Below are 26,372 nucleotides of genomic sequence, written 5' to 3'. Positions count from 1 at the left end.
TGGGATTAATGAGCAGATTAATACAAGCAAACTGATTTTAGAAGTTAAGCCTTGTAAATTTATTCAAATGAATGCCATTATATGCTGGCATAATAATGGTTATTATCATGAGATATACAGGTTTATAGGTACCAGGCTTTGAAACACCTGTCTGTCTGTCTGTCTGTCTGTCTGTCTGTCTGTCTGATGCCAAAGTGATTAATTCCTATTTTTTCCAGCTGAAAAAGGCATCAAACGTTATGAGATTTATGCATGGACGTCACGTATTACCTGATTTATGCCATCATGCCTTTCATTCTGACAATCATTACAACATGAAGAAAACCAAAAAAAAACAATCTTGCTCAAAACACACAGATGGTTGCAGGGAAAAAGTTTAGAGCAAACACACAGCGATATGAGATAGCGGGGCGGTGTGCAAACAGCCAAGCCAGAAAACCAATGAGACGGAAAGAAGAAAAAGGCAGAATTTCCCTGCGTTCCAATCCCCATAGTTCCATACTATTTAGTACGCCAAAAAAAAAAATGAAGGACGTCCCAATTCATGCACGTCAATTGTAGTACGCTGAAAATACATAGATGCCCCACTAACTCCAATAGCATTTTGGAGTATTCGTCTTTATCCTTGACATTTCTCGATATAATGAAAAAAAAATCTTCCCTATCTGTTTTTTTTTCTCTCCCGTGGCCCTAAAACTCATCTGTACTTTAGTATGTAGTGTAGTAAAAAGAAAACGTATGTGATTTGGAACGCAGGGTCAATAGAAAAAGCACTGGGCCACTTACTCCTGTTGCTATCATGCGGCCTGTTACTATGGTGGGTGTGATTTGGCGAGGTGGGGTCTGGCGAGTCGCTGGTGGGATCGGTGTCCAACGTCTTGTCCCCGTCGTCCTCCAACGGCAGAGAAACCCACTTACGCTTGTTACCTAGCGATAGGTTGGCACACCGAAGAAAAAAAAAAAAAAAAAAAGAAGAAGCTTGAAGAATTTTGGTTCAAAAATGCCAGAAAGAAATCCAAATAAATTCTACAACTAAACTAAACTTCTAAGAAAATTTTGTTTATTGGAATAAGGATTAACTGATAAGGTACAGTGTGTAATATAGGAGTATTTTGGTGAAATACTAGACTCTCCAACCCTACGTTTGTTACCTAGCGATGGATTGGCACACTGAAAAAAAAGTTCAAAAACGCACAGAAAAAAATAAAAAATGTCATTCACAACTAAACTTCGAAGCAATTTCTATTCTGAGGGATAAGGATTAATGTATTAAAAAAGGTTCAGTTTGTAATATAGGAGTATTTTGGCATCATCTAGTGGTGAAATTCTAGACTCTCCAACCCTATTGGAGAATTTACAGAAGCTACGGTGGCCTTCAAGGGACAAGAAGCTCTAGTTACTAAAGATGGCATCATCCACCACTGTCTCAAGTCTTTCCACAATATCAAGTGATGAGGTGAAGATCTATTTAGTTATTTATTCTATAGTACTTCTTCTTCTTGGTCTTCCAACAGGTGCATTTCCCCAGGACACCCACTGTATATAAAAACTAGTTAGGCCATTAAGTTTGTCCTTTCTGTGCTACTGTAGAAACATGTCATCTTTGTCCATTGTGTATTTCTAGATAAATCCAGATGCAGACTCCCAACTAAATATTATTAAAACCAGATGTTAAAATGATTTTGCATTCCTGGAAGAGTTACAATAGTTTATTTTTAAATCTAATTCATGCAAACCACATTTTCAGGACAATTCTTAAGCTCCTTTTTCCCCTACAATGCATTTTCAAAACCTGTGTAAATCTATAGAGGAGGATTTAAAACACATTTTTTGAAGTATTTAAGTATTTTATAAAGTACTGTGTCTCTTATTAGCGCCAATAAAATATTTAGTGCCTGTTTAAAATGTCTATAAAGTTGGAAGTGAACCAGAGAAAATGCAACACACATGATTATCAGAGCAGAACATGCACCAACCGGCAATTAACTGTGATCAATACAGTTATCGACTCCATGCACTCTCAATGTCTCTCAATCAACCACACAAGTCAACTCTGTCCAGTGAAAAGAGTAGCAGCAACATTTTAAACCTATTAGATTATTTATAAATTGTTAGAAATTTTTTTTTCTTATTAAAATAAACATTTTACATATAAGAAAGTTAATAATGTCACTGGTCAGAGAAGAAATGTGCATTAAAAGGTGCAGTCAGTGATTCTGGAGAACGCTTGTTGTCAAAATCAGTGAATATCTCCTCATGATCCGCTACCTGTCCGTACTGTGTGCGCGCTGAAAGAAAATGTGGTGTTAGTACACAGCCTAGGCTCTGTAAACGGGTATGTAAACAAAGTGTATGTAAAACAGAGGGGGGCCCAACGTAGCAAGCAACAGGCCCATTTACTGTGTATTAACGACAGATTATTATCTTTTTCAGTGCACACACAGTACGGACGGGTAGCACATCATGAGGAGATATTCACCAATTTTGAACATAAGCATACTCCAGAATCGCTGACTATCCCTTTAAATCAAACCCGATTTTGAGGCCACTATCATGATTCAAAGTATGCAAATATGCAGCTCAAAGAAAACAACAAATAAATACAATTGATTTTCTCACCTTCGCCGCCTCTCTTCTTCAGGGCTGCGTTCTTGGCGTCCGTACCCGCCTTAGAGTCTCCGTCTTTGGGCACGTCTCCGAGCGGGTCGGGCTGAGCCTCCTGGTTCTCCTTGCTCTCTCCCCCGTCATGGTGCTCTTTCCTGGGCGGCTGGTCCTTCTCTTTGCGCGATACAGAGGAGGAGGTGGTGGTGGTGGTGCTAGAGGAGGAGGAGGTCGCTGGAGGCTTCTTACCGTTGTTGTTCAGCACATTCTGTTGCTGCTGGAAGGTGGACGGAGCAGCGAGTTATTATATAGTGTTTTAAGGAGGGTATGAAAAGGTTAATGGGATTTATTTTATTTTATTTTTTGTCATTTTCATGCTTTATTAGACAGTTTGGAGAGACATGGGTTAGAGAGCGGAATGACATGCGTGTCTGTTGTGAAGAGGACTGAGCCTCAATGGCTAACTGTTTTTATATTTGGTTAAATGACCTTGTTCTGTGTTCTTTTGTCAAGTTAAACATTAAACAAACTTTGAGCAAATTCAAAGATACTTTTCGATCTCATTTTAAAAGCAACCAAACATAAAATGTCCCAAGAAATATCACACCCAAAATGTCTCCTGCAGAGATTAATCCTAATCGTTGCTGGATGCTTTAAGTGCTCCACCTAGTGAGCAGAAATAATAAAAGCTCTTCTGTAATTAAAACTTCTTTTCAATATAAATCAGAAAAAAAACAAGCACATTTGTTTCTTTTCATATAAAGTGTTGCCAGCACATTAACTCAAGTACTGTACTTAAATACACATTTGATACACTGGCCTTTTCCTTGAGTATTTCCTTATATAGTATTATTATATAGTATTATACAATAAAATATAGCAATTTTCATATACAAAAAGGTAGCACAAGGTACATAATAAGTCTACATAATCATTTCTTATGCCACTTTCTACTTCACTACTTCTGAGAGGAAAATATTGAATAGCCTGCGTTACTATAGTTATCTAACAGCATTACTTTACAATACTTTTTCACATCACACATGAGAATGTACAAGTCTAGCTGAAACAATGAGTTACTTGTTATAACGGTATTTTCACAGTCGTATTAATACATTTCCTTATGTAAAAGACTTGAATACTTCCTCCAACAATCAACAATGTTTATGAACTACTGTCACACTCACACGCACGGCTTGTTGTACCTCTTTGGCCAGTTCTCCAGGTGTGGGCCAGTTTGTGATGTCACTGAAATCTCCTGACTGGAAAATCAGGAAAGAGAGAGAGAGAAATGAACAACAAATAAATCATTAATTTAACATTCACAAGTGGCTCCCTGTCAACTAGGGCTGAAATGTAAATCCAGTGTTAATACACAGCCTAGGCTCTGGACATTTTCTTTTTAAATCAGTGGACTGGATACACAGGATGGACAGGTAGCAGAATATGAGGAGATATTCACTGATTTTGACAACAAGCGTTGCACCTTTAAGTGTTGACGTGAGTTATTTTTTTATGTTAGAAGAGACTTGAAGCACGCAAATGTTATGCGAGTGTATAAGAGTGCAATAAATATTTTGAGTAAAATTTAAAAAAAAAAATCGTATAGAGAATTGTGATCTCAATTCTTAAAGCTATAGTGCATAACTTCTGTTGCCCGTAGGAGGATATCAGTGTTGCTTTTAGGAGGAAAATCGTGTTTCACATTTTAGCAAGAATCGTTCAGCCCAGTGTCACATGGTTTAATTTTGATTATATTAATAATTGTGTGCCTGTCTGTCTGCCTGCCTGTCTGTCTGTCTGTGTCAGGTAGTGAGTCCATGTGCCATTCTAGTAGAAACCAGTGTAGGAGGTATAGGAGGTCAGTGCTCCTCCGTCCGTCTATGAGGGAATACGGCAAACATCAGCGATAAACAGCGAGTCACTTTCCATGTTGTAAGTTTGGACAGACTGATATGAGTTCAAGGTTAGACTATCTGGGGTCACGGCTGCTTTTCACAGTTAAGATCTGCAGCACTGATACTTCACAGGTGTAGTACGCACATAGGGGCACACACACACACACACACGCGCGCGCACACACACACAGGGGCACACACACACAGGGGCACACACACACAGGGGCACACACACACAGGGGCACACACACAAACACACACACGCGCGCAAACACACACACACACACACACACACACACACACACACACACACACACACACACACACACACACACACACACACACACGCGCGCGCGTTCTTTATACTGTTGTTTTCGATGAAGGAAGAACACTGCATCTATCCTTATATTATGTGTTTGTGTTACGAAAAGTTTTGTATCCTGGTAATATAAATGCTTAGAGGGATAAGTTCACCCAAAGCACAAAATAAACCTTTTAATAGTGAACGACGTCATACATTTTTTTTTTATATGAACAGCACATAAATAAAAGGACTGGAAATTGTTAGCTAATCTTTCAATTCTTACCATAAAAATTTGAGAAATGTAAAAATAAAAATCTGAAATAAAAATATTTTTTTTATTAAATTTATGTAAATCCACATCTTTTTCTGAGTAGATCTTGTTTGATGATGGCTAAAAATATAGACCTGGCTTCACAGCTTCAATAAGATTAATTATTAGTACATAAATAAGAATGGGAGAATTTAAATACCTTAGATTAGCCGTTAGCCGTTTCTCATACTAATGTCAGGCTTAAATAAAGTCTGTGTTTTGAATAGTGGCTTCTCTGTGTACAGTAGATTAAAGGCGCCCTGTGGCATTTCCTTGTTACTTGACTTCTCTTGTAAACAAACAAAGCTACTGTTTATATTCAGCGTCACTCGCTAATACAGCTCCGGGAAAAAAATCAAGAGACCAGTCTGGATTTTTCTTCAATCTTCATCTCTTCATAACTTATTGAAAATGCTCTTAATGACAAAACATTTATTGTGAATTTGGTTTAAATGTTGTCAGTAGTTAATAGAATGAAACCAAAATGTTCATTCTACTCAAACATATGCCTATAAATAGTAAAACGAGAGACACTGAACATTTGGAGTGATCTCTTCATTTTTTCCGGAGCTGTATATTGAGAGAACTGAGAACCCATGAGCTGTAACAAAAGTGTTGAATGTATTTACTTCAAATAAACATCTACAAAAGACGTTTATTTAAAGTAATTCAAATCCAGCATTGTTTACATTGCTTTTTAAGAGCTATAGCTAGTCTTCTTATTTTCTGCTACATTTCTGAACATTTCTAGTGGTATAATTTGAAACCATTGACAAAACTGCCCTGTTTCCATACTAGAGGTCTTATACTCAACACAGAAGCTTTGAAAGCATTATTTGTGTGAGATTCCACGGTTCAAACATATTTAAATACAATTTGAATGTGGAAGCAGGATATGCAAAACAATGCTCCATTTAGCTAAATGAATGACATGAATCGGATTGATATATACAGCCCCGGAAAGAATTAAGAGACCAGTCCGGAGTTTTCTTAAATCTTCATCTCTACATTACTTATTGAAAAATGCTCTAAATGACAATATTTTTATTGTGAATTTGGTAGAAATGTTGTCAGTAGTTTATATTATAAAATCAAAATGTTCATTCTACTCAAACATATGCCTCCTAAGAGTAAAACAAGAAACACTGAACATTTGGAGTGGTCTCTTCATTTCTTCCGGAGCTGTATATCCATGAAGATAAACATATCTTGCAGCCCTGACCGTTTGTCCACACACACACACACACACACACACACACACACACACACACACACACACACACACACACACACACACACACACACACACACACACACACACACACACACACACACACACACACACACACACACACACACACACACACACACACACACACACACACACACACACACACACACACACACACACACACACACACACGCGCTTTAAGGGCATTTGTCATCTCTGTGTCATGTGACTTTGATCATAAAAGTGTCAACAGGTTTTATTCTGGGTCAGCAGGGTAGAACACAAGCACACATCATCCAATGTAACTGTGTCCTGCTATAGCTACATGATCTGTAAAATTGTGGTCCAAAACATGCTGGCAATACACTATCAGAAGGCCTAATATATTTAAAATTGGGAAAATGTGAATTAATGTGTTCAAGGTCCATTTAATATACCCCTTAACATTTTGAGTTAGGGGCGCCAGTGCAACTAGTAAAACAAGTTTGTCTGGTGCCCTGGTGTTGATCTTTGAAAGGGTGGACTTCATTATATTAGCTGAAAATGGTCTTAAAACGGCAATTTTATCGCTTATCGCAATCATTTTTGAGGCAATTAATCGCCCAGCAAAATTTGTTATCGTGACAGGCCTAGCTACATCAATAAAGTTACATTGAATATCACAAATAAACATTAAAAAGCACCAGATCTTTTCCTAGTTAGAAGTTTTAAAAACTTCCCTTTCAAAATCCCCATAATATATTTAAGCTTCAGATACATTATGACATTTTTAATCGATTTTCCATTCCAGCTGCATCAATAAAGTTGAATTAAAATCTACTATTAAAACATTAAAAAGCCGCAGAACTTATGCTAATCTTATCCCAGTAATAGATGTCGAAACTTCCCTTCCAAAAATCATCATAACCCACTTTAACTTCATGTGAATTTTGACATTTCTATCAGTTTTCCATTCCCGCTTTTTGAACCGTAGTGCAGTGGAAAAACTGGCTGCAAAAAGCAAACAGCAACAGGCCACTCAGCAGTTTAAACTATCTAATGTTCTGCGAGTGACAGATGTTAAATTCTCATCCTTCAAAGTGAGGCGCTGGCACACAGTAACAGCTGAAACACAAAACATGTGATCTAGTGATGACCAGCCAAACATGGCGGTTTGTTTACAGGTAAGAGAAGGAACACGCTCAAATACTTAGTGTCTACTGAAAGCTTAATTCAAGTACATTGATATAATATGCCGAGACATTGCTCACCAAAACAAAGTGGTTAAAAAGTTGCTTAAAAGATGCACTATGCAACTGTGGGTGTCAAAGAAGTGAATATTTTCCGAGGTATATTCTGAAAACTGACACAAACTTTTCTCACAGGAAAAATGTGATCCCTGGAACAATGTTTGAAGTTGGAAAGCTTCCTGAAAAGTTACTGTTTCACTGGTGTTGTTTACAGCAGCAGCAGGGCCCCACAGTTTGGTTTACAAACATATTCAAGTCTGAAGTTTGGTTCCAGGTTCTTCAAAATAATAATTTTTAGATTTATGATAGAATTATTTAATACTTAGAATGACATGTAAAGTGAATATGTTTTGGAAACTAACTGCAAGCTCTGTGAATGTAAACAAACCCCCCTCCTCTGAAACTGCATAGTGCACCTTTAAAGGCCTACTTCACCGGTTGGTATATGAAGGTGTATTGAACTCGGAGATCCTATGAAGTATAAATGTAAATAGAGTAAATAGACCGTTACCTTGCTGGATTTTCTCGTTCTCGGCTTCTGGGCGCGGACGACCTTTAGAGTGTTCTGTTGATCTGCAGAGACAGAATTTATCATTGAAATCGACATCTTCATAATTCGACAGGTTGGGCCTTTAAAACCCAAAGGACTTTTTGTTATCCTTATCAAACTTAAAAATCCTCTTTTTTTAAGCCAGAATTGGCCAGGAAAGTTGCTTAACAACACTATAAAAAGTTAAGAATTCCAGTCATGTACTCTTGCATGGGCACTCTCTAGCTTTATGGGTGTTTTTGACAGCACAGTGTTAATTAGGACTACCCCCCCAACATGACAACCCCACCCTTGGGTAAGCTACTGAACAAGTTAGGGATGTTTTAGTAGCATAGAGCCAGAGGCTGTATGTAGCAGTGTGTATGGGCGTGGCCCGCTGTAGCATGTCAGTCCCTATCGCGAGGCACTGGATGGTCCGATTGATAAGAGAACGCAGGGCCCAGGCTTCCACATGAATGGGTGTGTGCTGTGTTTGACTGAGCCTGCATATACACACACCGACATACAGACACACAGACGTACACACACACACAGACATACAGACACACAGATGTACACACACACACTGACGTACAGACACACAGACGTACACACACACACACACACACACACAGAGAAGTAAAAACACACAGCCTCTCACTGACAGACAGACAGACAGACAGACACACACACAGAAAAACACACACACACACTGACGTACACGTACACACACACACACACACACACACAACGGAGCAGCTTGTACAGCAACACTGTAAAATGATGCCGCTGAACCCAAGGCTACAAATAGAGCTCCGAGCTCTGACACACATTCACACTCAGGTTCAGTCTGTGTGACAGTAACTTCACTGCTTTTAGTTAAACGTTTCCTTATATTACCAAACAAATGTTACAAATATCACCACATAACTGATGGATATCCATATAGATGTGACATAATCAAATAAATGGGACATAATAAACAAATATTTGTAGCGAAAATCACCAAATAACTGAAAAATAACTAAATAAATGTAACATAATATCAAATAAGAGATGGCATCGACAAGTAATAGACATAAAAATTTTAAAAAATCTAGGAAATCACCATATAATTTTGACATAATATGACCAAATAACTGACGGATAGATCCAAATAAATGTGACATAAATCACTCAATAAAAAAGTGGTATGACATCATCAAATAAGTGACATATCTCACTAAATAAACATGATGTAATTAACCAAATAATTGCAAAATATATATATTTGTATCACAAAATAAATGTGCCATGTATAAACAAATAAACGTGCCCAAATCAGTGACTAAATATTCGTATCATAATAAGACTGTGTGTGAACTTGAAGTGACTTGAAGTGAATTTAAATGATAAAGTGATAACACAGACTAAAGGTTAATCAATATAACAACTACTGATAACCGATTGTCAATTATTAAGAGGTTAAACTAAAGGGATATTCCACTGATTGAGGGTTGAACTTCCATGCTGTTAAAGGGGCTTAAAGTTTAAGTTTAAGGATTAAGAAGAATTATCCTGAATTTTAGTCTTAAGAACGAAAAAAACTACGAAAAACAACACTGGAGCCTACATTTCCCATAATCCAACAGTGTAACCCATTAGATCCTTCCTCCCTGGTTAAAACATATATATCTAAGACTCTGCAGCCTGAGTTAAAACAGTAAAAATACAAATCCTACACCAGTTAAAACTTTAAAAATACAAGAGGTTTGTTTGTTTTTAGTGCTGACATGAGGATAAACTGAATAGCTGATAAAGAGTATATTCTCACAACACTTGTAGTAATCCATTTGTTTCTAAAAGTCACTTTTCAAGCTAAAACATTTAAAAAAATGGTTTCAGCTTTTTAAATGGGAAGATTGTCTGCCATTCTTTGTCTTATGTGATTAGTAACCTTTTTTTACTGCTCATTCTGTTTTATTTTGTTTGTATTATTTTTAACATGTTCAATAAAGATTATATATAAAAAAACATGACTTTGGCTGTTGGTTCATCACACCAGAACATTTCATTGCATCACATGATCACACCAGAGTTCATTCATAACCTCAGGGCATTTATATCTGAAGAATAATCAGCAGTTTAAATATCTGCCATTACAAAAAAAAAATTGTTGAGAGGATCCTGAGGCCTAATAATTTAATTTTGAATTTCATTACCAATGACTGCTGCTGTAATTTTATATTTATCACAATTACATGATTTTTTTTTTTTATACATTTTCTATAATCACTTGAGCTTCTTTTAAAAGAGTGTATATATATATATAACATAACATCTATTTTACATGTTTTTACTGTTTATTTTTCTGTTTGACAGCTATGGTTCTTACTTGTTTTTTCCTATTAATATATTTAAAGTTGTGCACAAAAATACAGAGTTAAATTCGTTATATGTAGAAACGTATGGATTCTGAGCTGAATGTGATGTTTTCAAAAAAAGAAGCTAAACTATATAATTGTCATTTAATAATACTTGTTTGTCAGACTAAACTAATGCGGCTCTGAGCTCTTTTTATCCACAGTAAATAGAAATCATAAGTTTACAACCCTTAACCAACTGATACGTTATGAGCCGCCCAGAGCCCTTAAAATTGCCTTGCCTTGCCTTAACGCCTCTAGCTGTCCAGGAAGTTAGTTTTCACACTTATTTTTTACAGACAATCTCAATGAAATCAGAGACCAATTCTACAAAAACCGATTGTCTAGAAAAATGTCATGAATTTTACTTTGGGTTTGGGACAACAACAAAAAAAAAACAGGACTTCTTTGGACCAGCAATCTACTTCAAATTGTTAAAAAAAAGATTAAGAACAACAACGTTTTGTCTAATGGCGCCTCTCATGTTGGCAGCTATATATAAACGAAGGGTTTCTCTCTAGACATAAAGGTCATGAAGTTGTGACCCATGCCCCGAATTCCTGAAAACCCTGATGTGATGTAATATTTAGTTTTGTTGGACCGACAGTCAAAAGCCAAATATATATTCAAGTTGCTAAACACATAAGACAAAGAATAGCAGCACGATTATACACACAACAAAAGCCTATGCAAAGCCAAAACAAACCAAATTAATACAAACATAGTAACACAAATGAGTTCAAGTCAATTGTACTACAGTTAAAATGAATTAGCCAGTGTAAAATGATGTAAGCAATTATTTTAGATTTTTTTTTTTAATTGCTGTTGCAGGGGGCCAGGGGGGGGGGGGGACGAATACAACTGAAACACTACTCCCTCTGTCTTAGCATTTTAAAGACTCTAGAACAATTACTTTAAGGCAATTTTTAAACACCAATTAAGACCATATTTTTAGATTAACTAATGCAATGCCTTTTAAAGCAAATCAAAGCAAAGCAAGTTTATTTCTATAGCACAATTCAGACATAAGGACACTCAAGGTGCTTTGCAGGGGCAATATTAAAATACACCAACTATAAAATACACATTAGAAAAGCGAATAAATTTGTACTTTTAACACAAATTTAAAATTTTAATCGTAAGGCTGTTTTTTAAGGCTCTACAAGGAAGGGAACCCTCAATCCTGTCACATACTTTCACTAGTAGTGACAGTGTATAGCAGGCGGGCGGGTGGGTGGACCTGCAAGCTGCCTGGCTATTGGACATACAAAACGTGTCTCTACAGCAGCGAGTTGCAGCAGTAGCAAAGTAGCTAGCATTGGGGCTGTCTTAGCATTTTTCCCACACTGACACATGTAGAGAGCGCACTCCTTTCATTTACGGCTTAGATTGGGCTGTTTTCAAGTGTGCTATCTCTACCTAGCATTAGCCACGTTAAGCATAAGCACTAAAGTCTTGCCACTAGCATTTACAGGACGGTGGGGACAGTATTGTGGGTGAAAGCGGTGTTGAGAGAGAGCTAGCTTGGTTAGGTAGCAGCCAAAAAGAAGTAGCAGTTGTCAGCAATCAACACGTGGTGCTTGCTGGGGCAATCCGAGTACAGAGAGGGGGGGATGGGGCGAATATACCACAGTGACTGCCCTGACATTCACGTTTAAGCACTTCATTCAACTATGTATTAACAATTGGCTTAGGTTACGAGTGGCTAGGGAGGTTTAAGTGGAGTTCCTTGTCAAAAAAATGCAGCAGCAACGTGCTCACACCACCACCATCATCATATATCTATGGATCAGACAGTTCCTTGTAACTTTATTGTACAGTTTTGTGTTGACAATGAAGAGATATTTAATAAATAAACAGATAAAAAGGTAGAAGGAGATCTCACCTTTCTCCTGGGTGGTGGCATTGTTGATGTTATTGCTTGGGGCTTTGCCTGTGGTCCGTTTAGTCCACGGGTTGACTTTCGGCGGAGGAGCTTCCACTACTTTCCTCTTCACGGTCTCCGCAGCCGAGGAGTCAGCGACGTTGCTACTTTGGTCGTTTTCTTTGTCGTTTTCATTGCATTTCTTGTGTGTATCGGCCTCGGAGGTGTTGCCACTGTCTGCGGGCGTCTTCCCCGAGCCCGAGTGCCCCTGGTCGGCTTGCTCTTTCTGCAGGTGAGGCTTGTTTTGGCTTTCCTCCTTCTCCACTGTCAACCCCGAGTCGACCTGACTAGTACTACCACCACTTCGCTCAACCTCTGTGGACATCCTGCTAGTTTCCTAACAGCGCACAGTGTTAAATCCAGTGTGAAGATTTGGTCCTTACTATTTTATCCGGGAGAAAAGTCGCGAAAAGCTCAAGAGGGCGCGAGGTAAACAACTTTTTTTTTTTGGGCTGGACAGGACCTCGCTAAAAGCCAGCTAGCCCCTAAGTAGCTCCCTAATGCTAACTAGCTAGCTTAGCGACCATGCAGAAGTCAGCGCGAGCTCGAGAGCTAAAAAAAAACGTCTGTTCTAGAATGTTTTCATAGCAACAAGTTCTAAGTTCAAACTCTGTATTCGGTAACCATGTAAACAACACAAGTGAAATAAGCTCACCTGCGAGTTTGTCTAACTTTTTGTTCAATTTAAAAACAACTGCTACAGCGACCTCCTGTCTGGTTTGGGCTCCACGCTACACGGGCAAAGAGCTCATGCGCCCAGCTGCTCCCTGCCTGTAAACAGTGACTCTGCTGCCGCCGGCGGACACGACGAAGTACTGCCACACAAATATTTAACTTTGGATAAACAGAGTGGGCTAGTCCTACTGGGAACAGGACAGGAGCGTAGCACTAAACTCTGGACTGGGATCAATAGCCTACATAACTCGTTTCTGTGGGCCCATTTCCACACGTGATCCATGTATTTTTTTTGTGTGTGTTACAAATAAATGAGTCTATAATTTTCACATGAATCTGTAGTGTTTATTAGGTGAATAGCCCACTATAATAAACACTTTATTTATAGAGCCACAGTACAAAGTGCTAAAAATAGACAATCATAAATCATTAATTTTCAAGAGAACACAGTTAGGAATAACTGATCTCTTCTGGTCATCAGGTTTGGAATCTCCCGATCGCAGTTTGACAAAATATTCACCTGCAGCTAACAGTGTTTCCCTGTTCCCCCTCCACACACACACACACACACACACACACACACACACACACACACACACACACACACACACACACACACACACACACACACACACACACACACACACACACACACACACACACACACACACACACAAACAAACACACACACACCTGCTGGAATTCATAGTTTAATGAGGCATGAGCAGAATCTCCTGTGAGCAGATTATCACATTATCATACACACACACACTCTCTCTCTCTCTTTCTCTCTCTCTCTCACACACACCTCACACACACACACTCACACACACACACACACACACACACCTCTGGATTATCAGGTTATCACTTCAACAGATCAGTTAGGACTTGGGATCTTTATAGATGAAGAGGATGAAATATGAAACTGCTGCTTCGTCTCTGCACTGCTACAGCATTTAATTGTCCCTATATAATCGGCATGGTGGCAAAAAAAACAGTCACAATACAAGTAACAACAAACAAATAAAAATATACAAATACACACTTTTATTTCACTCAGATGAAGAATACTTCTCATCTTCACACATAAAAGTGACAGAAATAGTTCTGTGAAAAATGTCAAAAAAATTAAATAAAAAAAAGTTTAGAGAGAAGTTGAAAGCCCATTTCTCTAATGGACAATATTCAGAACAAAAACCAGCGACGAGGAATATGGACAGGAACAAATGACTTAGATGGAGACACGAAGAGAAAAGAGGGACCGCTAGAAATGTAACTCCCAAACAATTTTTTCTGTTTTGTTTTTTGTTTACTGTATTATTTTGACTGTGGACTGTGTGAATTTTACAATAAAAATGTAAGTGAAAAAAAAATAAAAAATCCCATTTCTCTATATTAATTGTTTGGAGAGCTATACAAATCTCCCAAGGTCATAAATGTGTGTTGGTGCTGTCTGAGGAGCGTAGCCTATACTGTGTGGTGGTGCTGTCTGATGAGCGTAGCCTATATACTACTGAAGTCTTTTTTTATGATCTGCAGCTGTGGCTAAGAGTCAAAACCAAAAATGTCTCAATTATAAACGGCCATAAACACTCAGCTCGTTCATCATCATGTCAACAGCTTGTGTCTTGTCTGGTGAGAGTTAGAACAGAAAGAAGAAAAGGATTATTTTTTACACTTAGAACTGCCCTGTCTAGTCTTGTCCAGTTTAAAACGTTGCTGAAGACTCACTTTTTTGCATTGGCCCTAAACACAAGTTGAGCTTTTTTTTTTGTATTGTATTTTGTACAGCACTTTGGTCAACTAATGTTGTTTTAAATGTGCTATAGGAATGAATTTGACTTTGACTTTGAATAGTGCAAAATGTTGAACTTATAGAAGATATAATCATGCAACTTTGCAAGTTTGTTTCTTATTAAAACATTTTTTTGATTAAAATTAGTTTCAGAAATGTTAGAATAAATATGCAAATTTGTCAATATCAAACTAATAATGTACATTTGCATCTTTAAAAAAAATGGGTTGTAAAGGAGAAATATACAGACGCAAACAGACAAGGTTTAGTAAAATAAACACCTAAATGTACATTGTGTACCTTTGTATTTATACTACTATGAAAGATGACAAAATAGCCAAAAACCTCAAAATTAAGCAATGCTCGAACAACCAATGTTTTTGCCTGCCGTGTAAATCCTTAAAGGGGCACTGTGTAACATTTTAAGTAATGTATTAGCTAAAATCAACATCCTCATTCATAAATATGTCCTCATTGGTGTATAATCACCTCTGCCAATAATCTGAATGATCCTCCTGAGCGGATAATTACAAATATTAATATTTCATTTTGTACATTGAGAGGGCAAGTCTTATGGAGGAATCCATGTTTTTGGAATGTCATTAGGTGCATTGTTTAGAATTGAGAATTGTTCTTGTCCTTGAAGGCCACTGTAGCTTCTGTTATTATTCAAAAGGGGTGGGGTTACCCAGGGAGCGTTGCATTCTAGAACTTTGTAGAACTTTCTTGATGATGTCATATTACACACTGCACCTTTAATAATAATAATAATGGATTGGATTTATATAGCGCTGTTCTAGGCACTCAAAGCGCTTTACGGGGTTCCAGGTTCCATTCATTCACACAGTCATTCCGGTGGCGGAAGCGTGGCTGCCATTCTGACCACCACAAACATGCAGCAGTCATACACATTCACAGTTGTAGTTGTATATATTTTTTTTGGCATGACATGTATCACATTGGAAGAGCCAGTAGTGAAGCGACCGCCCTCTCTGGTTTTACCTCGGAGACCACACCTAGCAACACTGATGAGTGAGAACAGAAACCAGCTTTGTTGTAACTGTTACTACAGTACGCCCAAAAGTAACGTCCCGTTGAACTCACACAGAGTTCACACTATATCACTGCAGCAAGGTGAAGAGTTGCAGCATATGACAAGATATTTCAGCTACTGTAAGTTTGTTTCTACAGATTGCATCAAAAAAATATTTATCTACATGCAGTTTATTTGTTATCTAAAAAAAGTCATGCATGTTTCTCATCTTCAAATGAAAACAATAAGTAAAAGTGTAGAAAATACTCTGTTACAGGTCAAAGTCTGTGAATTAATTGAGGAACATGTCATTAAAGCTATACTGCGTAACTTCTGTTGTCCCCATGAGGAATTCTGGGTAGTTACAACAACACTGTTGGCACATCTACATGAGGTAAAGCCTTTGCATATGGATTGTATACCTTACATCCAGGTTTTTTCTTAGCAGTAGAATCAACAAATTAAACATTCCTTGTGGCGCATCTTGGGATTTTTCATCCCAAATCAACATCTGGTGTCAGACCCCACCCTACCGGTCCCTGGCACCAATCTCCCAAGGAAGCAGTGGACAACATTGAACAGATTCAGGACTGGACATGGCCCCTGCTTGGCCAGCCTTCACAAATGGGGCAGCAGCCCAACCCCACAGTGTGCTTGTGGAGAGCTGCAAACAATGCATCACATCATTGAAGCATGAAGCCCTCTACAAAAACTTAAAGGAGGACTTGTCACCCTTCATACAGCAGAGCAAGAGGCAACTGCTTGGCTAAAGGACTTTGCATTCGCTAAATAAAATTGGGATTTTTCTGGGCTCCTAAACCAGTGTCAGGGGGGGTGACACCAGTTTGTATTATTACAAAATCAGTCACTTTCTTCACACAATTTGAAAGACAAACTGAGTAAACATGGGAGGATCTGCAACCATCAAATGTCTGTACAGAGAAAATGAGTTATCGACTTATCGTTGGAGCTGTACTTGCACAATTCCATTTGTTGTGTGGAAAAAATCTTAATTTTTTAAGTAATTTTGAGCCATCAGATAAATGCAATGAGATATACAGTAAAATATTTTCATCTGGAGTAGAAATATTCAGTGGCATGAGAACAACATAGCAAAGAAAATGACAGGTAGCTCGAGCTTAAGTAAACGTTAGTCAGTAAAGTAAATGTACACGCCACCGCTACAACAACAGCTTTCAGAAAACAAACAGACCCAAAGCCTTTACTTTGTTCCTGCAGGAATCACAGATGTCTTTCATGCCCGTCAGCGTTGTCATCACTCAACACCTTACAGTCCTCAGTTCAGATCCTTAAAACACAAGAATCTATGGCTCAGTTTAGTGGTGAAAAGAAGAAAAAAAATTAAGATTATCTATGAATTTATGATGTAATAAGAAACAGGCCGTCATTGTAAAGAAAAATATGTTCAAAAAAATAACTTCCCTGGTTAAATAAAGGTCAAATAAATAAATAGAAAATAAATAAATGAACCTGCAGATTTACTGGATATGACTTGAACGTGTCTAACAGGTGTCTTATCTGATCGAAGACATTTCTGTCGAGGAACATAACAACACACGCACACACACACACGCACGCACAGAGACACACGCGCACACACACGCACGGACACACACACACACACGCACGCGCACACACACACACACACACACACACACACACACACCGGTTTATATTGACATCAATAAAACTTTATAACACAATTATCAAATCATTTGCAGGTGCAATAATGTAGATGAAACTTTGAACTTAAGGGAGAACCTTTTCAATGCACAGTTATATGATGATCATTTATTGTATTGTCATAAGGTTAAAGTGACCACGAGGAACTTTCAGTTTTAGCATTTGTTTAGGAAGCGAGTGAAAGAGAGACGGCAGGATGCATGGCCATGAGGTAATGTATTTATATGGGACTATGTGTCAGATTAATAATGGTGATATGACCATGGTGAAGCAAAGTGAACTTTGATTTAGTAGCGTTCTGGTCTGCCTGCCGTAAAACAATTTATCTAAGTTGGCGGGGAATCGGACCCAAGCAAAGGCAGTAATATAACTACATAAAAATAGCATTCTTTTTTGGAATAAATATGTATTTGTTGTGCATAAATAAAGAACTTGAACTGGAGTAAAAACATGTTGGTTGAGTGTCATTGCCCTGACGTTGGGAAGGAGGGAAACCATTTCCATTATGGTAAATGGACTCCACTTATATATTATTTTTTCCATTCACACACACATTCATTCACCAATAGCAGCAGCTACCACAAGGTAACTATCGGGAGCAATTTAGGGTTCAGTGTCTTGCCCAGGGACACTTCTACATCTGGCAGGAGGCAGGGATTGAAACACCAACCCTGCATCAGTGGACAATCTGTAAAAATATTGGACCCTAATATGTTGTAAAAATGTATTTGATTTTTGTTTTTTAAATAGATGCAGCATAATAATTAGTTAGATATTGTGAATTTTGCAGATTTATTTAAACATTTCTGAAAAACTGCAAATGGAAACAGTTGGTTGAAAAAACAAATAATTTCAAAAGCAAATAGTTGCTCTGCAGGTTCAAATCTTTATTAGTGTTATACGACCTTTGTATTGAAAGATGATGAACCTTATCTTTAACCTTTGCAGTCATTAGTGCAGCCAGAGCATTCGAGGCAGAGCAATATACTGCAGATAATCCATTTATGAACGTTAGAATATCAACACAACTAAATCCCTGGATGAATAAGATGAATCTACACAGATGTAAGTGTGAAACTCAGCTGCAGCACAATTAGTTTTTGAATAAGTAACTTTCTAGTTTCAACAGAGGAATGACACCAAATTGTGTTTTTGAGTTCAAATTACATAAAAGATTAATGAAAATTTACTTTATTTTGTTTGGAAATCTAAATCTAGACATATGAATAGAGGCTTCATATAGTAGTCTACACATTCCTTAAATTTGGGGATTTTCCTGAGATGTTAACCGTAATTTCACTTTATGTAGCCTATGTGTAATGCATAGGATATATAAAATGTTCCATGATATAGGCTACAACCTGTAGCCTATATCATATCTTCTTGTATATCATATATTCCCACTATTTGAAGTTTTAAAACTTCTAAATAACTAATTATTAAACTGTTGAACTCATTAGCTTTAACTCATTATCTGATGTAGGCTGGTTTAAAATATATATATTCTAGGCCTGTAGCATAGGCCTGTAGGCTACTAAGAGAAACGGCTGGGGTCATGACGTCATTATTGGGGTCACGTGGAGTTGACCTCAGGTGTGTATTTTTTTTCCAGGTTTTTGAGCTCACGCTAAAAGGTAAACAAATGGACTCGTCGGACGTTTGTGGTAAAAACATGAAAAATGTGACCGAACCGCGCGGAATAAAGCGAGTAAAATGCCCCGACAGAGGAGAAAATACAACGTACGGTTCCCACCCGTAAGTACTCACTTTAAATCAAGGTGTAGGCTAATTAAAAACATGTTTAATTAGTTTTAGATACAGTGAAGCTAACCGGTAGCATGGGGGCACCTGCTGCTGCGTTCAGGTACCGTCGGAAGTCAGAGAACACTACGACTGTCGAACGTAATTTTTTTAGGAACCCCTAATTAGATTAGGTTATTTATTTCAGACACAAAATATTGCTAATGAGCTCGACCAGTGATTTTCTGTTTAGTTATTTCTTGTTGTTTGTGTATAAAGCAGCCTCCTTGAAAGTGATACTTGAGTAAAAGTATGGTAAGTAGTTTACCATAAATTTACTTTGGTAGAAGTAAGTCACCTTTGAGAATATTACTTATAAAAGTTAGGTAGTTAGAAAGCGATGAACTTTATTGCTTCCTACAGTAAAGCATAACATACAAGCACAAGTTCAACATATATTGAGAAAGCTGACATAGACTAAATTGAACAGAAAAAGTGTCTCCTTGATGAGTGGCAATAACTTTTACATCATCATAATTTTTTTTTCTTTTTCTTCGTAGAGTCGCATCAAAAAGATCATGCAGAAAGACGCAGAGGTGGGGAAGATTGCGAAGGCGGTTCCTGTGATCATATGTATCCTGATGCAGAATTAGCTGTGTGTGTGTGTGTGTGTGTGTGTGTGTGTGTGTGTGTGTGTGTGTGTGTGTGTGTGTGTGTGTGTGTGTGTGTGTGTGTGTGTTGTTTTGCAGCAGTCCCCTCTATCTCCTCCCTAAACAGTTGTAGACCATCTAGTGTGGCCTTTTAACTCTGTCACAGGACACACAACTCTCCACTGAAACCTGATCAGATGGCTTTAGTCCAGGCCCTGAAGCTCCCACCACCTCACCCACCCTAACATTTAAAGGAATACTTCACCCATACGGAACAGGCGTTCTATCATTATAAAATCACTATTATAATATAATGAATGAGGTTTTTCTTCCCTCTGTCTGCCCTCAGTCTTCCCTTGGCCCAGCTGTCCTGTTAATCCTAGCCCTTACTGTGATGTCACAATAAGGAAAATGTAGGGTTAGACAGTGAGACCATAAAACACTCTTTCTGCCTTTTCTCAGGCTAGGATTACCAATTTCAATTTTTTTTGCACATTAATACTAAATAGGATCTCAGAATTCAATACACCTTCATATTCCCACCGGTGAAGTAGGTCTTTAAGACACTGATACATTTAAGGCAAAAATAAGGTCTTGCTAAAACATAGCCTTTTACTGCAGGCTAAGTCTGTTTCTCCTGCTGTACTTATTGAGGAAAACATGTCAAATACAGATGACATGGACTTAAAGTTGTCAGCAAATCTGAAGAATGCTTGTAGTCAAAATCACTTTTTGTCAAAACAGTAAAATCACCTCACGATCCGCTACTTGCCTATACTGTGCGCAGAAAAAAAAAGATAAGTTAATACACGGCCTAGGCTCTGTAAACAAAGGGGGCCCACCATAGCAAGCAACATGCATGTTGGTCATGTGTTTAAAACCAAAGTGTAATGTTTTCTTTGGTAAAGTCCTGACCTTCAGCGATCAGCTCGGGCGCTGGAAATGTTCCTGAAATGTCTGTTGACCAAAACCTGGCTGATCACTCAGTCCAAACCCAGCACCGTCGTGTCTGTCGCACACATGTAAGTTACACACACACACTCAGTCACTCACTCAAGCACGCACTCACTCACTCACTGGTTCACTCACTCACTCACTCACTCACTCACTCACTCACTCACTCACTCACTCACTCAAAACGTTTTCACTATGTTACATGGAATTGGGTCAAAGTTTAAGATGAAGTGTTGACAGGTAATTTGTGGTGTTGTGTTGCCATGTAGGAAGACACACACACACACACACACAGACACAGACACAGACACAGACACAGACACAGACACAGACACAGACACACACACACACACACACACACACACACACACAACCACTCACTCACTCTGTGTTTTTGCCATGCAGGAAGCAGTGCATAGAGACGGAGAAGCTCTTCCACTTTCTCAAAGAACTGCTGGAGCGAACCACGTCTACGGCAAGCCAGAAGGACATGAGCATCTGGCCGCTATACAGGTAGAGACTGGACCATTCACTATTAGTTAGAACTGTTTTATTTCTGTCAATGAACTATTCTGGGGCGTTCCGGTGGTGTAGTGGATAGAGCGTGTACCATATTGGCTCTGGCCTTCGTTGCAGTGGTCGCGGGTTAAAATCCGACCCGTGGACCTTTACTGCAGGTCATCCCCCCCTCTCTCTCTCTCTCTCTGTATGTCTGTCTCCCCATTTCAACTCTGTACTATCTAATAAAGCTTGAAAATGCAGAAAAAAATATCTTTACAAAAAATAATAATATATTCTATATGACATATTCTCACATACAGTATCTCACAAAAGTGAGTACACCCCTAACATTTCTTCAAATATTTCATTATATCTTTCCATGCGACAACACTGAATAAATGACACTTTGATACAATGTCAAGTAGTCAGTGTACAGCTTGTATAACAGTGTAAATTTACTGTCCCCTCAAAATAACTCGACACACAGCCATTAATGTCTAAACTGTTGGCAACAAAAGTGAGTACACCCCTAAGAAAAAATGTCCAAATTGGGCCCAAAGTGTAAATTTTTTGTTTTGCCATCATTATTTTCTAGCGCTGCCTTAACCCTCTTGGGCATTTAGTTCAGTAGAGCTTCCCAGGTTGCAACTGGAACCCTCTTCTACCCATTCATGACGACATCAAGGAGCTGGTGGATATTAGAGTCCTTGCGCTCCTCCATCTCCCGTTTGAGGATGCCCCAAAGATGCTCAATAGGGTTTAAGACTGGTGACATGCTTGGCCAGTCCATAACCTTTACCCTCAGCTTCTTTAGCAAGCCAGTGGTTGTTCGGAGGTGTGTTTGGGGTCGTTATCATGTTGCAGTACTGCCCTGCGGCCCAGTTTATGAAGGGAGGGGATCATGCTCTGCTTCAGTGTGTCACAGTACATGTTAGAATTCAATGAACTGTAGATCCCCAGTGCTGGCAGCACTCATGCAGCCCCAGACCATGACACTCCAACCACCATGCTTGACTCTAGGCAAGACACACTTGTCTTTGTACTCCTCACCTGGTTGCCGCTCCACACTCTTAACACCATCTGAACCAAATAAATGTATCTTGGTCTCATCAGACCACAGGACATGGTTGCAGTAATCCATGTCCGTAGTCTGTTTGTCTTCAGCAAACTTTTTGTGGGGTTTCTTGTGCATCATCTTTAGAATAGGCTTCCTTCTGGGATGACAGCCATGCAGACCAGTATGATGCAGAGTGCGGCGTATGGTCTGAGCACTGACAGGTTGACCCCCCACCCCTTGAAGCCCTTCAGCAATGCTGGCAGCACTCATACGTCTATTTTCCAAAGCCAACCTCTGTGTACGACGCTGACCACGTGCACTCAACCTTCGTAAACTGGGCCGCAGGGTGGTATTGCAACATGATAACGACCCCAAACACACCTCCAAGACGACCAGTGGCTTGCTAAAAAAGCTGAGGGTAAAGGTTATGGCTTGGCCAAGCATGTCTCCAGACCTAACCCCTATTGAGCATCTTTGGGGCATCCTCTAACAGAAGGTGGAGGAGCGCAAGGTCTTTAATATCCACCAGCTCTGTGATGCTGTCATAAATGGGTGGAAGAGGGTTCCAGTTGCAACCTGTGAAGCTCTAGTGAACTACATGCCCAAGAGGGTTAAGGCAGTGCTGGAAAATAATGGTGGCCACACAAAATATTTACACTTTGGGCCCAATTTGTAAATTTTTTCTAAGGGGTGTACTCACTTTTGTTGCCAGCAGTTTAGACATTAATGGCTGCGTGTCGAGTTATTTTGAGGGAACAGTAAATTTACACTGTTATACAAGCTGTACACTGACTACTTTACATTGTATCAAAGTGTCATTTCTTCAGTGTTGTCCCATGGAAAGATATAAAGAAAAATGTGAAGAAATGTGAGAGGTGTACTCACTTTTGTGAGATACTGTATGTAAAGCTACAGATAATTCTCTTATTTAAAAAAAAAAAAGTGCCTTAAGCAATGAACCAATTCTTTTTAGTTATTTGTCTAATCATTTAAGCTGTGGTCACAATTTCACACAATGTTCTTTCCAGTAGCAGCCATCATGAAATTTCTGTTAAAAAACCGCCTGAAGTCGAGGAAAAGGCGCCAAGATCGAGCCTCGACTCCCTGGACAATGAGTCCTGCTCCAGTGTAAGTATTCAAAACACTTTGAATTTAGATTCATCCTATGACACGCAAACTAAACTAAACAGTACGTTATTTGTTTATCCAGTCATTATAAAAGCAGGTTACATGATTGAACTATTCAGCTTGTTGCGTTACAGTAATGCAAATCTGTATTGCAAATTCTTCTGTATAGAGTTAAACATTTGCAAACTCATACTTACCTCCACCCTCTTAGTTTAAAACACTGTCTGTATAATATTAATTGTGTCCTTGAGCGAGACACTTATCCCCGAAAAGTGCTCCAGGGGCGCTGTACTATGGCTTATCCTGCACTCTGACCCCCTGAAGTGTGGTAACTTCAGAGGGGATATGCGGAAAGACGTATTTCAATGTAACCATTGACTAATAAAGTAACTTAACACTAGAAATTATAAAGTAACTTGTAAATGACAAGGTATTCATTAAACTATTATTATTTTACTTTTTTTTCTAAATTAACAAAAACACTGACAGAGCGACATCTTGGGAGAATATTTCTTTTCTAAACTAGAAAAGAAATCAGGTTTGAATTTGAATCAAACTGTTTTATCAACTAAGCTTATTCTCAACCTAAAGCAAATTCCCTGTTTATGAAAAAACCTTCACGACTAAAAGACTTAAATTCACATCAGCGCCCCCATGAGGCTGCAATGTGTATTACACTCTGTGGTGAATGATGTTACTATTTTTAGTCTAACCTTTTATATACTATATATGGTCTAACCAGAGTGTGGCCATGTTTGTAGGTGAATTAAAAGGGGTTTATAAGTCGACTAAACGGAGGAAACTGACCCTGCGTTCCAAATTGCATACTCTTTCTTCTTTCTGTACATACTACATCGGACCATAAAAATAATCTAGTTAGGATGCAGTAGGCATACACTTGGGACATACTTTTACTTATTCATCACAACTAAACACTAAAATCTCGGCCGGATGTAGACATGCAGACATCCAGGTATTTCTAACCATACTAAATCTGGCCACAAGAATCGGGACATTCTACATATTTTTTTTTTAACCATACTAAATAGTAGATAGTAGATAGTATAGGTATTGGAACGCAGCCATAATTGGACAAACAGATATTTCAATGCCAATGTTTGTATGTCGAATATATTAGAGTTTGAAGCAACTCACTTACTGTCTGATCTCTCTTGCAGGACTCGGAGGCGCTCTACATCTGCTTTTGACTGTGAATGTGCAACTAGAGGAATATTTCACCATGTTACGATTGTTTAAAAGGTTTATCTTTGTTTTATTTAAACTCAGCTGGTCCATGTCGGGATCTTTACTATGAAAAAGACAAGTTGTTTTGAGAGAAAAAATATATTTAAATTATATAATATTTTAGTTTTTTGATTTATTTATTTTTGGTTTGCATTCCATAGTGAAGCTCTTTCCCTTTTTGTTTGTTGCAGATATTTATTTTATTATTTATTTATTATTATTATTATTTAGACCTTTTGAGAGAGCAAGAACATGATGTTCTTTTTGAGTTTACACTAAAAAAAATATGTAAAAAGAACTTAATTGTGTGATTTAAATGGCTTCACACTTTTAGATTTTACAACTTTTTTGGGTTGTTCAAGCCTTTTGTTTTGCCATTGAATTGAAGATAAATGTTATACTCTGGTTAAATTATATTACAGTTTAGATTATAAGATTATACAGTATAAAATATGGGTGAAACTGACTGTGTACCAAGCAAAGTGCTTATTCTTCCTTTGAGGTTTCTGTTATTGGGGCGTTTAAAGGTGTAGTCAGTGATTCAGACGCTTGTTGTCAAAATCCCTTTTTTCAAAATCAGTGAATATCTCCTCACGATCCTCTCCCTGTCTGTGAATTGAGAAAAAAATACACAGCCTAGGCTCTGTATATAGACATGTTGCTAGCTACAGTGGCCCCCTTTGTTTACATACCAGTTTACAGAAACTAAGCTGTGTATCAACACTGGATTTCTTTTCAGTGCACACACACACAGTACAGTCAGGTAGCGTATTTTGAAAAAAAGTGATTTTGACAACAAGCGTTCTCCAGAATCACTCACTCCGCCTTTAATTTTTAAAAGCACTTCTAAATTAACGTTTTAAAGACAGAAAACCCCTTTGCACACGATGTAATCAAATTGTAAATAAGTTCAATTCAGCTTCTGCGATTTCAAAAAGACGTTCTCACAAAAATAAAAACAAATCAAAGAGCATTGAGGGATTGGTTTATTCCAACCGGCTGTTATTCCTTAACATTGTGAATGTGATGAAATGATGAATAAATAGATGCGTTTAGTTATGAAAACGTTTTTTTTTTTTACTGAAAATGAGCATTTTTTAAAGCCAAATATAGCGAAATGTTTTGAATTGCCTCACGTTGCTACGCTAGCTAGCTACCTGCATAAGGAAGTGAAACCGTTTTTCCTGTTCCAACACTTGATAAACATTTTTCCTGCTGAATGTCCGAGCTGATCTGTACACACACAGACAGACAGACTGACACGGGCTCGTAATGTGCCTGGAATCAATAAGTCTCAGAGAAATACAGTCGGCTACTGCTTCGTTACAAGTGACAAACTTTACAAGTATAAGGTTCAAATTGTTTGTTACCAATCCTCCATCCTGAAAATGAAACATGCATCACTACCGCTACACCCGAAAACAGTAAAATAAGTATAAAATTAAACGTGTTTAAAAAA

General features: G+C 38.2%; 2 protein-coding genes across 5 annotated transcripts in view; one reads left to right on the top strand and one right to left on the bottom strand.

Annotated features, from left to right (window-relative positions):
• larp1b (La ribonucleoprotein 1B) overlaps positions 1-13,177 on the bottom strand; it is a 39,496-nt gene extending 26,319 nt beyond the window's left edge. Inside the window, exons 1-5 of one of the 4 annotated variants that reach the window (XM_080042587.1) lie at positions 12,390-13,177; positions 8,085-8,146; positions 3,789-3,863; positions 2,620-2,878; positions 787-927 (exon numbers count right to left, since the gene is read on the bottom strand). In XM_080042587.1, the coding sequence (XP_079898713.1) occupies positions 787-927; positions 2,620-2,878; positions 3,789-3,863; positions 8,085-8,146; positions 12,390-12,753 (901 nt within the window). In that variant the 5' untranslated portion in view covers positions 12,754-13,177. The remainder of the gene's footprint in view (positions 1-786; positions 928-2,619; positions 2,879-3,788; positions 3,864-8,084; positions 8,147-12,389) is intronic. The other 3 variants (XM_080042588.1, XM_080042589.1, XM_080042590.1) reach the window with 3 other exon arrangements.
• A 6,113-nt stretch (positions 13,178-19,290) lies between these two features.
• Positions 19,291-21,499, top strand: LOC307261616 (dr1-associated corepressor; the record flags this gene model as incomplete). The annotated part of the gene is made up of 4 exons (XM_080042199.1): positions 19,291-19,393; positions 19,939-20,011; positions 20,957-21,050; positions 21,388-21,499. The coding sequence occupies exons 1-4, from the start codon at positions 19,352-19,354 to the stop codon at positions 21,497-21,499; spliced, it is 321 nt and encodes a 106-aa protein (XP_079898325.1). The 5' UTR covers positions 19,291-19,351.
• Positions 21,500-26,372: the final 4,873 nt, after the last annotated feature.

This window comes from Ammodytes marinus (assembly GCF_949987685.1).
Source record: "Ammodytes marinus genome assembly, chromosome: 15".
Classification (NCBI taxonomy): Eukaryota; Metazoa; Chordata; class Actinopteri; order Uranoscopiformes; family Ammodytidae; genus Ammodytes; species Ammodytes marinus.
This window is presented reverse-complemented; position numbering and strand designations above follow the sequence as displayed.